The 12,328-nt window shown below is 38.9% G+C and overlaps 3 protein-coding genes and 1 long non-coding RNA gene across 4 annotated transcripts in view; all 4 read left to right on the plus strand.

Annotated features, from left to right (window-relative positions):
* Nucleotides 1-412: 412 nt before the first annotated feature.
* Nucleotides 413-2,412, plus strand: LOC104815475 (anther-specific proline-rich protein APG). Its single transcript, XM_010543885.2, has 3 exons — nucleotides 413-824; nucleotides 1,259-1,340; nucleotides 1,477-2,412. The coding sequence occupies exons 1-3, from the start codon at nucleotides 801-803 to the stop codon at nucleotides 2,166-2,168; spliced, it is 798 nt and encodes a 265-aa protein (XP_010542187.1). The 5' UTR covers nucleotides 413-800; the 3' UTR covers nucleotides 2,169-2,412.
* Nucleotides 2,413-3,470: 1,058 nt separating this feature from the next.
* LOC104815477 (pentatricopeptide repeat-containing protein At4g16390, chloroplastic) lies at nucleotides 3,471-5,857 on the plus strand. Its single transcript, XM_010543886.2, has one exon. It carries the CDS (start codon nucleotides 3,521-3,523, stop codon nucleotides 5,636-5,638), a length of 2,118 nt encoding a protein of 705 aa, XP_010542188.1. The 5' UTR covers nucleotides 3,471-3,520; the 3' UTR covers nucleotides 5,639-5,857.
* Nucleotides 5,858-8,253: 2,396 nt separating this feature from the next.
* Nucleotides 8,254-9,578, plus strand: LOC104815478. Its single transcript, XR_772091.1, has 3 exons — nucleotides 8,254-8,301; nucleotides 8,547-8,729; nucleotides 9,197-9,578. It is a non-coding gene; the product is annotated as an uncharacterized LOC104815478 (long non-coding RNA).
* Nucleotides 9,579-11,967: 2,389 nt separating this feature from the next.
* LOC104815481 overlaps nucleotides 11,968-12,328 on the plus strand; it is a 780-nt gene continuing 419 nt past the window's right edge. Inside the window, exon 1 of the mRNA XM_019202752.1 lies at nucleotides 11,968-12,328. Coding sequence (XP_019058297.1) covers nucleotides 12,085-12,328 — 244 coding nt within the window. The 5' untranslated portion in view covers nucleotides 11,968-12,084.

Genomic DNA, 12,328 nt, shown 5'->3' on the forward strand with positions numbered 1-12,328 from the left:
TAAGGTTATGTTATTAATAACCAGTAAGTGTAACTGCATATCTACCCAGGAGAATATAACACGGTACAAAGTTTACGCATTCGGTCGTGATTTTACAATTTGGGCGAAATAAACAAGTAGGGTATGGACACGTGGAAGGTCTCCGTGTCAGGCAGCACGGCCCATTGATTTCGCTTACTTGACCCACACTTCTCCTCCCCTTTTATCGTTTGGATGTGCAAACGCATTTATTATCGTCACCTCTCTCTCTCTTAAATTATGTTTATTGGTAAATATGCTACATAGATACTATCTTCACCTCTCTCCCTTTTAAAATGATGTCACATAAATATTTTATTTTTTGGGTTTAGGGACTCAATAAAAAAAAAAGGGAGAAGGCAAGTGAGTTCGAGGAAAATGAGGCACATGGTGTTGGATGATTGTACACTCAGCAGCCACACCTTTAATTTTTCCTTTTAAAAAAACAAAACAAAAGAAAAAAGAAAGAGAAAAGAATGGAGATGGCAGCTCAATTGGATCGTACGAAATACACGACCAAACTCGATTAAGCACATCAATTTCAACGCCAGCTCCACACGCGTCGCGTTGCCGTTTGTAGCGTTCGCGATTGAATTTGAGCCCAGACCCTTTTACAGTTTACACCAATCTCATAGATGCCACTACATCATTATTATAAAAACCGACACATCTCTCATCCACCCACCTCTCTCTCTCTCTCTCTCTCTCTCTCTCTCTCTCTCTCTCTCCCTGAGGAGTCATCCACCGTCTGAGGCTCAGATCTCAGCTCTCACTTCGAAGCCATGGCCGAGAAGGGCAAGGAGAAGGTCCCTTCTTTGTCTCCTTTCGTTCATCTTCTTTTTATTCTCGTTTTTTGATCTGAAAGTTTCGATTTTTCCTTTCGTTAAACAGTCATTTTGGAATGTGGGGTTTGGATTTACTAGGCTCCTTTTGATAGTCATTTCATCTTTTTTTTTTAATTGATCTCTGATTCTCTATTCTTCCGAAGGTGGAGGTATTGTGTCTCAGGATTTTTCTCTTCTTTTGTTTTGTTTGGATTAAAAAAATTAAAACTTTTTGGAGGTTTGTGGGAAGAAGGGCAGATTCTCCAGCCCCATGCTTCCTTTTTGTCAGAAGCCGAATCAGTTCTTCAATTCTTTTTTGGTAACTTTGGCGCCTAAAAAAGTGTGTGGCCAAGCAAACTTCTTAAAACCATATGTAGATCACATATCCCTGAGTTTTACATAATATGCAAATACAGGTAACGATGATGAAGCTGAAGGTGGATCTGGAGTGCTCCAAGTGCTACCGCAAGGTCAAGAAGGTTCTCTGCAAATTTCCTCGTGAGTTTTCTCTCTCTCTCCTCTATATCTCTCTATTATGTTGATGAATCAAAGATAGGGTGGATGGTAAAAATGATGAGAATTGGAGGGGGAATAGACTGAGATGAGAGTTGATCTGTGTGGTTGTGAACAAGAGAAATAAGAGACCAAGTGTTCGATGAGAAGTCAAACACGGTCATCATCAAGGTGGTATGCTGCAGCCCGGAGAAGATAATGGACAAACTCTGCTGCAAGGGAGGTGGCTCCATCAAGTCCATCGAGATCCTCCAACCTCCCAAGCCCCAGCCCCAGCCCCAACCCCAACCCCAGCCTCCCCCTAAGCCCAAAGAACCTGAACAACCCAAGGCCCCCGAAAAACCCAAACAGTCCGAAAAGCCCAAAGAGCCCGAAAAGCCCAAAGCCCCTGAGAAACCTAAGACTCCCGAGAAGCCCAAAGAGGCCGAGAAACCCGCACCCAAGCCTGCCCCTGCCCCTGCCCCCGCCCCCGCTCCCGCCCCCAAGCCAGCTCCAGCTCAAGCTCCAGCTCCAGCCCCGGCCCCTGCACCCAAGCCAGCCCCAGCCCCAGCCCCGGCACCGGCGCCGGCCCCCAAACAGCCGGAACCGATGATGCCACAGCCGGCGTTACCAGGACAGCAGATGGCAATGTGCTGTGGGCCATACTATAATGGGCCTTGTTTCCATGGCTACGGAATCCCGGCCCCTTACTACGAGTGTTACGGTCGCCCCGTCTACGACAGCTGGGGCGGTGGCCCTCCCAACCGCCACTGTCACCCCTCCCGTTGCGATTACTTCAGCGAAGAGAATCCCCAGAGCTGCTCCATCATTTAATCCTTCTCTTCCCATACATAATTTCCTTTTATTTTCCCCTTGTAATGTTTACGATTTGTTTTAAACACGATATAGAGGTGCAATAGTATACGGTAATGGATAAGCAGAATAAGGATGAACCTTGGTATTTGTAAATGGTAGCCAATTGGTTGTCCCATTTACGGGTGTAATACAGAGGGTGTTATTTCATTTTCATATATTAAAAAAAAACTAAAAACCGTAATGACGTGCCTTTCCCGTTCAACTCAAGTGTCCTTTTTCCTACGTCTTTTATTGTCATGAATGATTTTTTTTTTTTTTCATTTTATAACAAAACTTGTGATACGGTCCAACATCCAACTTCTTTTTCTTACATCAAGGTGGTTGCTGGTATCGTTATATTCTTTTTTCGCTTCGCCTTCTTGACTTGTATCTTAATCAAAAGATCTTAAAAGAATAAACACTTTAGGGTTTACCCAACTCACTTTCCTTCATAATATATTCAAATTGACTATACCAGGAAAAGTTTGTCGAACATGTTTCAATATGATCATATATAAATGTAAATATGGTTCGTTTGATTGCGGAACAAGTCATATCAGTGTGTATGTGTAACAGCTATCAGATAAAACCTTCCCCTAAAACAACAATAAGTACAAAATGATTATTGAAAAGGAATCCGGATTCATTATTTCATCTAGGTTTTGTAGGTATTACGTCACATTGGGTAGCAAGGTTAGGCACATGATTAGGTGGAGTAATCATGGAATGTATGAAATAATCAACGTTCTACACAACAGAAGAAGTGTCGGTGGCATTGATACACGCCAAACTAACACCCCTCTTATTAAAATCTAAAGCGAGAAATTAATGGAGATTCCTGCTTCCATCATAAAGCTAAACCATTTTAAAAGCAACTTACCATTATTATAAAATCCCAATTATTACAGATGCATGTCTGTAGCATATAAATATAACATTGTTTTTTTAATGAACTTTTTTTTTGTTCTTTTGGTATCCTACATAGAGTGTACATCCGTCTTAAGGCCTGTATATGTTCAGTAATATATGTTGTAGTTTCTCTTTTACTTCATTTCAACAGTTCGAGGTCATCTGGGCTTAGAGAGTCCACTGCATGGGCTCACCACCACTTGCCAATTATTAGCCCAATCCAGTTTCTCTTGTGGACCTATTGTTTAGGACATTTGCAATTGCACTACGCACTGGTTTATTTCCTAGAACCGTCATGCATTTTCCTCCTCAAAGACCAAAACAACATACATTTCTTTCTCAGGTTCTCCCTATTTCTGACGAGCTTGGATAAGGTCTCTCAGTCCCGACGGCGAACGAGGGGAGAGGAAGCCAGCAGCGAAATGGCGTATAATATGTGCTCGTCGCCTTCGTCTCTTTTCCACGACATTCAACCTCTCTGCAGTTTTCGTTCGTTTCCTCATAAACCTTTCCCAAGGAGTTTCTTCTGCACTGACAAGTTGAAACTTTTTCCCTTCCATTCCAGAAATCATCTCCAGATAAGCCGCGTCTCTGTGCAAGATGCGGTTTCCCAGGAAACCCGGAACGAAGTCGTCATCCATGAAACGAATCCTCCGGATCCAGGTTCGAATTCCTCTTCGTCATCGTCTAAAAGCTACGTCTGGGTTAATCCCAGCAGTCCCAGGGCTTCTCAGCTTCGTAAGAAATCGTATGATTCGAGGTACTCTTCCCTTGTGAAACTAGCTGAGTCTCTGGATGCCTGTAATCCAGACAAGGCGGATGTTTTCGATGTTTTAAGTGGTTTCGGTGGTAAGCTGTTCGAACAAGACGCTGTTGTTACTCTCAATAACATGACAAACCCAGAAACCGCGCTACTGGTGCTCAACTATTTTCTGGAGAAGCTGAAACCGAGTAAGGAGGTGATTCTCTATAACGTCACGATGAAGGTCTTTAGAAAATGCAAGAATCTGGACAAAGCGGAGAAGCTGTTCGATGATATGGTCGAGAGAGGGATCAAACCTGACAATGCGACGTTTACCACTCTAATCAGTTGTGCTAGACAGTGTGCTCTACCGGGTAGGGCTGTCGAATGGTTTGAGAAAATGCCGAACTTTGGATGTGAACCTGACGATGTCACCTTCTCAGCTATGATCGATGCTTATGGTCGTGCGGGTAATGTTGATATGGCGTTGAGCTTGTATGATCGTGCGAGGACTGAGAAGTGGCGGATTGATCCTGTGACCTTCTCAACTTTGATTAGGATCTATGGTGTTTCCGGAAACTATGATGGATGCTTGAATATCTATGAAGAGATGAAGGCTCTTGGGGTCAGGCCCAATCTGGTCGTCTATAACAGGCTGTTAGATGCTATGGGTAGAGCCAAGAGACCTTGGCAGGCTAAAATCATTTACAAGGATCTTATCAGTAATGGGTTTACACCAAATTGGAATAGTTATGCTGCTCTTATAAGAGCTTATGGCAGAGCGCGCTATGGTGATGATGCTCTCATTACGTACAGAGAGATGAAGGAGAAAGGATTTGCTCTGAATGTGATACTTTACAATACTCTCTTGTCAATGTGTGCCGATATAGGATATGTGGATGAAGCGTTTGAAATTTTCAAAGATATGAAGAGCTCCGGGGCTAGTGAGCCTGACAGCTGGACTTTCTCATCAATGATTACTGTATATTCCTGCAGCGGCAAGGTTTCAGAGGCTGAGGCAGCACTTCATGAGATGAAAGAAGCTGGTTTCGAGCCTAATCTTTTCATCTTAACATCACTTATTCAGTGTTACGGGAAAGCCAAACGGGCAGATGATGTTGTGAGGACATTCAATGAGGTTTTGGGACTGGGCATAACTCCTGATGAGAGGTTCTGTGGCTGCCTTTTGAATGTAATGACCCAGACGCCAAAAGAGGAAATTTCTAAGCTCATCGACTGTGTTGAGAAGGCTAAGCCAAAGCTTGGTCATGTGGTAAAGCTCTTGATGCAGGAGCAAGAATGCGAAGAAGGGGTCTTCAAGAAAGAAACATCGGAACTGATTGATTCCGTTGGCTCTGATGTAAAGAAAGCATACTTGAATTGCTTGATTGATCTCTGCGTGAATTTCAGTATGTTGGAAAGAGCATGTGAGATCCTAGAGCTGGGCCTTGAACGTGAAATTTACTCTGGTATCCATTCCAAATCTGCCACCCAATGGTCACTTCATCTAAAAAGTCTCTCTCTTGGGGCAGCCTTGACTGCCCTTCATGTTTGGATAAACGACCTATCAAAGGCATTGGAATCTGGGGAAGAGTTTCCTCCCTTGCTTGGAATCAACACTGGACATGGGAAGCACAAATACTCAGACAAAGGTCTTGCAGCTGTTTTTGAATCGCACTTGAAGGAGCTTAATGCCCCTTTCCATGAGGCCCCAGACAAAGTTGGATGGTTTTTGACTACCAGCGTCGCAGCTAAGGCATGGTTGGAATCTAGGCGTTCGTCGGGAGTTTCTGCTTAGCTGCGGTGTCTGGATTTGAGATTTCCTCTTGTTATCTTGTTACTGGGAAAGATTTTTGTTCTGTTAGCAAACTCAGGTCATATACATTTGAAAATTTCCCTTAAACTCGGGTCTATAGGATGTTGCCAACTGCTATACTGTCTAGTTCTTCCGAGAATAGGTCGACGTTGGTCTATATCTTTATAAATCTATCGTCAGTCTTTAGTTTTTTTTTCCCAATATTCCCAATCATGTGATAATTGCAGTCTCACAAGGCTCGACGCAGAGTTGTTCTACATAACGTAAAAGGAAGAGCTCCGAGAAAGTTGATCCCTTTCCAACGGATACGAAGGGGAGAAGAAGACTTTATTGGGCATCCTTGCGACGGAGGAAGAAAAGGCGATGATGCCTTTCCCTGGATTCTCAATGAACGTCTTCTCTGAAACCCTCCATGTATGGACAAATGCGTATCTGAAATTACTTCTGTGCCCTCGTCGCGTTGCCAAGCCCAAGCTCTTCCCTTTCCGTTCATGCCACATTTGGTGGATTAATTAATCAATAAAGAGGGAATCTTCACCAAAGCACGCAGAATCTGGAAAAGGACTTGAGACTTGCGTATATAAGAAAGGCCGGCCCCAACTTTAGAGATGAAGGAAACAAACCAATCCATAGCCTTTGGCCTGATGGAGATGCGGGCGAAGATGATGGAGTACAGATACCATATGATCGCAGGAATAGTGATAAGCATGGTGGTTGTGATGGTGGCGCCCAGATTTCTGAACATAGTAGCGTATTTCTGGCCTCTATTGGCGTCCACGGCAGTGGTCATGGCCATGGTGGTGGCCTTTGGCGGCTTTCATCATCAGCCCTCCCTTCATGGTAACACCGATGGTCTTTCTGACTATTTTCACTTCCATGACTGATCCCATTTTCTCTTTTTGAGGGAATGGGACCGGGGAAATGAAGAAAAAGACAAAAGGGAGCATAAATATATTCCATTTATTTTGTAATTGCCATCGTGAATTTATCGCGTTGATAAATACCTATTCTGTATTATATATTAATAATTTATATAAATATGTATGGTTAGCAAACTACATGAAAATCTTTAGATGATCGGAACGAATGGGTTAAAACTAAAATTTAGACGATAATAAAGCCCCATAAATAAAGCCTCGACAGACCATAAGAGGCCCAAACGAATGGGCCTTGTGGTCTAGATGGCGCGGCACAATTCCGAGACAAAAGAAAAGGAAAACTTCACGCGCACAATTAGCGCGTTGAGCGCGTGCGGTTAGTTTTGGCATACTATAGTCCACGGAAATCAGCTGAATTATTAAAAGGGGGCGGATGCCATCTCCTGAAGCGCGTGAAGCGAACATGCGACGGCCTCCTCTTTTTTTTTTTAAATGATCACTCGTTATTATCCAATATTTTAATATTCTCATATTCTAGTGTCTTATTTTTATGATCTGATATATTACATATATTAAAATATAATTTTATATTTTAAAAAATATAATTCTATAGTCCACGGAAATCAGCTGAATTATTAAAAGGGCGGATGCCATATCTCCTGAAGCGCGTGAAGCGAACATGCGACGGCCTCCTCTTCTTCTTTTTTTTTTTTTTAATATGATCATTCGTTATTATCCAGTGTTTTAATATTCTCATATTATAGTGTCTTATTTTTATTATCTGAAATTCAATATATTACATATACTAAAAATATAATTTTATATTTTTTTAAAAAGAAAATCACATATCTGAACTTTTACAAAATTCTCACATAAATATCTAAATTATAAAATTTTAAATAAATACCTAAACTTTTTAAAATTTTTATATAAATATCCAAACTTTTAAAAAATTACCAAATAAATTCAAAATTCATTAACGACATTAAATTTACAACGGAATCCATCGGTAATTGATAATTTAGCGTCAACAAATATTGTTTCATTTGGTAAATTTTTAGAAATTTGAGTATTTATATGAAAATTTTAAAAAATTGAGGTATTTATTTGAGAAATTTATAGTTAAAGTATTTATTTGAAATTTTTTAAAAATTTAGATATTTAGATGCGATTTGTTTTTTTAAAACGGTAAACTTTGTCAACTTCGTCTAATACTGTATGAACTTAATTTGCAGTAGACGAATTTATATTGGACTATTTATTTGCAATTAAAATTCGAACAAGACGAATTTATACTGATTGGGTTATAATACGAAAACTACGTAGTGTTTTGTCCGTTATATTGATTTAGTTGTTGTCTCTTCATTAAAGGTTTAGGATTTAGTTTATTATATAAGGCGTAGTGAAAAACATATTTTTAAAAAAATTATATTTAAAATCTCAATTATTTATAAATCCAAGTACTTATCCATTACAAAACCATAAAAACTACAATTTCTTCCACTTCAATCCTAATTTAAGAAATATTTGTAATAATAAATTAACAAAAATATTAGATATATAGTTTTATACCGGATATTTTTCTGTTTGATTTACCATCGTGGTTTGAGTCGGTTTAGTTGCTTCCTTAGTTGGATACAGGTTTGCTATTTTGATTTGTTGTTTTCTTTTGTATAAAGACCTATTTATTCATTTTTCAATATATATAATAGAAAATTCGTCTCATTCTCTTTCTCTCAGATTTCTAAATCTCATATTTACAAAATGGTATCAAAGCTTCGAATCGATCTGTTTTTTCTTTGATTTCAGCTTTCATTTCTCTTTTCGATTGTTATTTTTGAGGTGTTAATTGCCGTTGGTTATGTACAATCACAATCTGATAATTCTATTTTTATGAAGAAGGACAATGTTCAATAGTTGATGTATTAGTTTATGTTGATGATATTTTAATCACTGGAAATTGTGAGTTGTTGGTTGTTGTTGTTAAATCTGCTTTACATGTTGTTTTTCAGATTAAGGATCTTGATAATTTACAGTATTTCCTTGGTCTCGAAATAGTTGGATCCAAGTCTGGAGTATCTGTGTGTTAAAGGAAGTACACTTTGGAGTTGTTAGAAGATTTCGGGATGCTTGGTTGCAAGCCAACAACTACACCTATGGACTTTCGCCAGAAACTTGCTGCTGAGTCTAGTGAGGTACTTCCTGATCCTTTACAGTATCAGAAACTCTCATTGGAAAATTGATCTATCTTTGCATCACCAGGCCAGACATTTGTTTTTCTGTTAATAAGCTTAATTAGTCAATATATGGTTAAGCCTCACTCGAATCATATGCAAGCATCGTATCTTTCGTTACTTGAAGGGTTCTATATCACATGGTATGATTTATCCTTCTCAGAATCCTATTCAATAGAGTGTATACTCGGACACAGATTGAACTGTATGTCCAGATTCACAACGTTCAGTGACGGGTTTTTGTGTATTTCTTGGATCTACTCTAATCTCTTGGAAATCAAAGAAACAAGTTACGATTTCCAGGAGTAGCGCTGAGTCAGAATATAGGGCAATGGCTCAGACGACTTTTGAACTTATATTTGGGTAGCTTCAGTTTTGAAGGAGTTGAATGTTGATTATCCGAAACTTGTTACATTGTTTTGTGACAGTGTTTCCGCGATCCACATCTCGAATAATGTTGTTTTTCATAGAATGACAAAGCATATCGAGTTGGATTGTCATTTTGTTAGAGATCAAATCAAGTCGGGGCTCTTGAAGCCATTACACGTTTCTACCAAGGATAGCTTGCGGATACATTGACTAAACATGTGTATGTGGAGCAATTTCAGCAGATTGTTGGCAAGATGAACGCACATTCCTTAATTGCTCCATCTTGAGGGGAGTATTAGATATATAGTTTTATACCGATTATTTTTTTGTTTGGTTTAGCATCGTGGTTTGAGTCGGTTTAGTTACTTCCTTGTTTGGATACAGATTTACTATTTTGATTTGTTGTTTTCGATTGTATAAAGATTTGCTTCTTCATTTTTCAATACATATAACAGAAAATTCGTTCCATTTTCTTTCTCTCAGATTTCGAAATCTCAGTTTTTTTTTTTATTTAAAGAATGCCTAGGCAATAAGAGATCCAAGAGCTGCAAAACATGGAGGATGTGTTAGTTTAATTTACGTGGAGTGGTTGTCATGGGGATACAAGAAACATGCACGCGTTGTCTAATAATCTTCAACTAATCCCCAAAATAAATTTGTCTCGTCTCACTAATTAATCAATATTATTGAATATATCAGATAATGGATGGAGCATTTGCGATTTCGCAGATACCCAAAGGCCCACACCCAACAAAAACGCCGTAGCATCTTCAGCCTTGGAGTGTGCATGCCATTACCTTCCAATCACTTCCCGACAAAACTCCCCTCCACCTTTTTCCCTTTCGAACACGCGATGAAGCCTTACGTGCCATGAATCAATTACCATTATGATTTGATCCGTAGGACCATTAGTTCAACGACCGACTTCTTCACGCACAGTTGACTCTATGCAAGATACATAGAAACTCAAATTAATGACATACGCAACCTTAATTAGTGATTATTCTCTTTAATATATATATATATATATAATAAGCTATATAGCACCCAACAGAAAACGATCACTGACTATAAGCTATATGAACATGATTAAAAAGAGGGAGGGAAGGAGAGAGAGAGCACGCAACCAAAAAAATTGTTATATATATATATATATATGGTACTATGTGATATACATTTTAGTTGAACAAATGAGGATTTCTATATAGTTTTAATACTTGCTAGCTAGAGATAAATGTAGTCTACACGTTGTATTTGAATGAAGTTAAACTAGATCGTTGATTAAATTGAGAAAAACTAAGAACAAGTACGCAATATCTATAGCAATCGTCACTTAGTGATTTGGGCTTTTTTAGTCTGTTCATATTAAAGATACATGCACGACTATACATGAGGAGATAAGAATATCTATCTTATAAAAAACGGAGTAGGTTTGGGTAGATCGAGAGGGGATTAATGTCGTGAGTGAAAATGTGTGGTCATTGTCATAATTAGGGGATAAAGATTAAGAGAAAATATTCCCTATACTCTAAAATGTTTTTGTCTTTTTACACTTTATAGGGACCGATTCCAAATCAGAAGAGAGGATAAAGTGTATAATCTATTAAAGAATTAACAACTTTCACACTTATATCACTCTTCTTTAGTGTTTGGACTTTCAATGCTTAATTCCTACGAGAAGATTTGATGTGGAGACAAATAAGTGGCTCCATTTCGCCATCTCCCAAGCCACCAAAATCTCCTCCTTTTCAATTCAAATAGGTTATTCATGTATACCCACATATATATTGTCTAAACAAGCATATTTGAAACGAAGTTGTACCTAATCTTTTTTTGTTTGGGTGCCTAGATAAAAAAGAATGTATGTTTTATTTGGATATTTAAATTTATATAATATTAGAGAGATTATTATTTCCGAGTATATTTAAATTAAAGTAACGTACGGGGGATGAAAAAGGCAGGTCAATATTCCTCCAAACACACCACTCCATGTGCTTCCCTTCAAACATTCCATTGTCGCGATGCGGGGAGCCGTTTTCTGCCTTGGCAATTGCACTTTGCTCTCTCCACTCATCCAACCAAAGTACTCTTTTCTTAGATTGTCCCTTTGCCTCTTTCCCCTTGTTCTCTTCCCGCTTTCCTCCCGATTCTCCCTCTTTATGCCTTTCGGAATCTCATCGAACCACTCAAAACCCTCATTCCTTTTTCCCCCATCGATCATCCATCCTATATATCAAAACCAATTACTATTTCGCGATATCTACGCAAAACTAGCGCCTTCTCCATATACATACATCATACATAGCTTGTGACACAGCAACAAGACCAAATGATGAAGTTCACCTCATATTGTGAAATTCAAATAAACATATATATACGGTATATATAATTGTTGAGAAAAATAATGAAATGCTTGATTATTATATTGAGAAAGTGCGTTGGATATTTAAACATATATAGTTTTTTTTTATGATTAGGGGATACACCTCTATTATCTGCATATTATATAATACGGGGAAATCATGTGAGGTGCATCCGAGAGTTGATCAGGGTCAAAACAAATCATGTAGTGATACAAGATAAACTCACAACACATGCTTCACGTTGGGTGATGAACCAACGACAATTTTTATTCACATCAGGTTACAAAACATTTGACAGCTGACTCGTAAAATGCCATGTTTCTAATATTTTAATAATTTACAATCGGTCTAGCTAGGATCATCATCAATATAAATGTGGATGGGTTCGTTAGCTGTTTTTTGTTCCCTTTGGATAGGAAATAAATATAAAATGTAATCTCATGCATATATTTAATGCAAAGTTTAACTTTTGCTCCACGTACGTATATATAAATAGCCCGCATGACACTCATCAAGTTGGTCACAGCCCTAAAAGCCACGCTATATCATTTCCCTCTCCAACCACATCGGCATAGCACTCAGGAATGGCCAGAGAACGAAACGAACAAATGGCAATGCAATCCTCCATAGCTTTGCTGCAAGAGAGATTCAGGCAACTTCAGAGAGCCAAGGAGATGAGAGCTCAGAGAGAGCTCCAAAACACAACCTCCTCAAGCCCTAAATCTCCCCATCATCAGATTTTGCAGTGTAACGATCAGCCGACAAGATTCAGCTTCTTCCAGTTTCTCCCTTTAAATCCACAGACGACCTCCCAAGTGGCGTCTCTTT

The sequence above is a fragment of the Tarenaya hassleriana genome, unplaced genomic scaffold (assembly GCF_000463585.1).
Source record: "Tarenaya hassleriana unplaced genomic scaffold, ASM46358v1 Cleome237, whole genome shotgun sequence".
Lineage (NCBI taxonomy): Eukaryota > Viridiplantae > Streptophyta > Magnoliopsida > Brassicales > Cleomaceae > Tarenaya > Tarenaya hassleriana.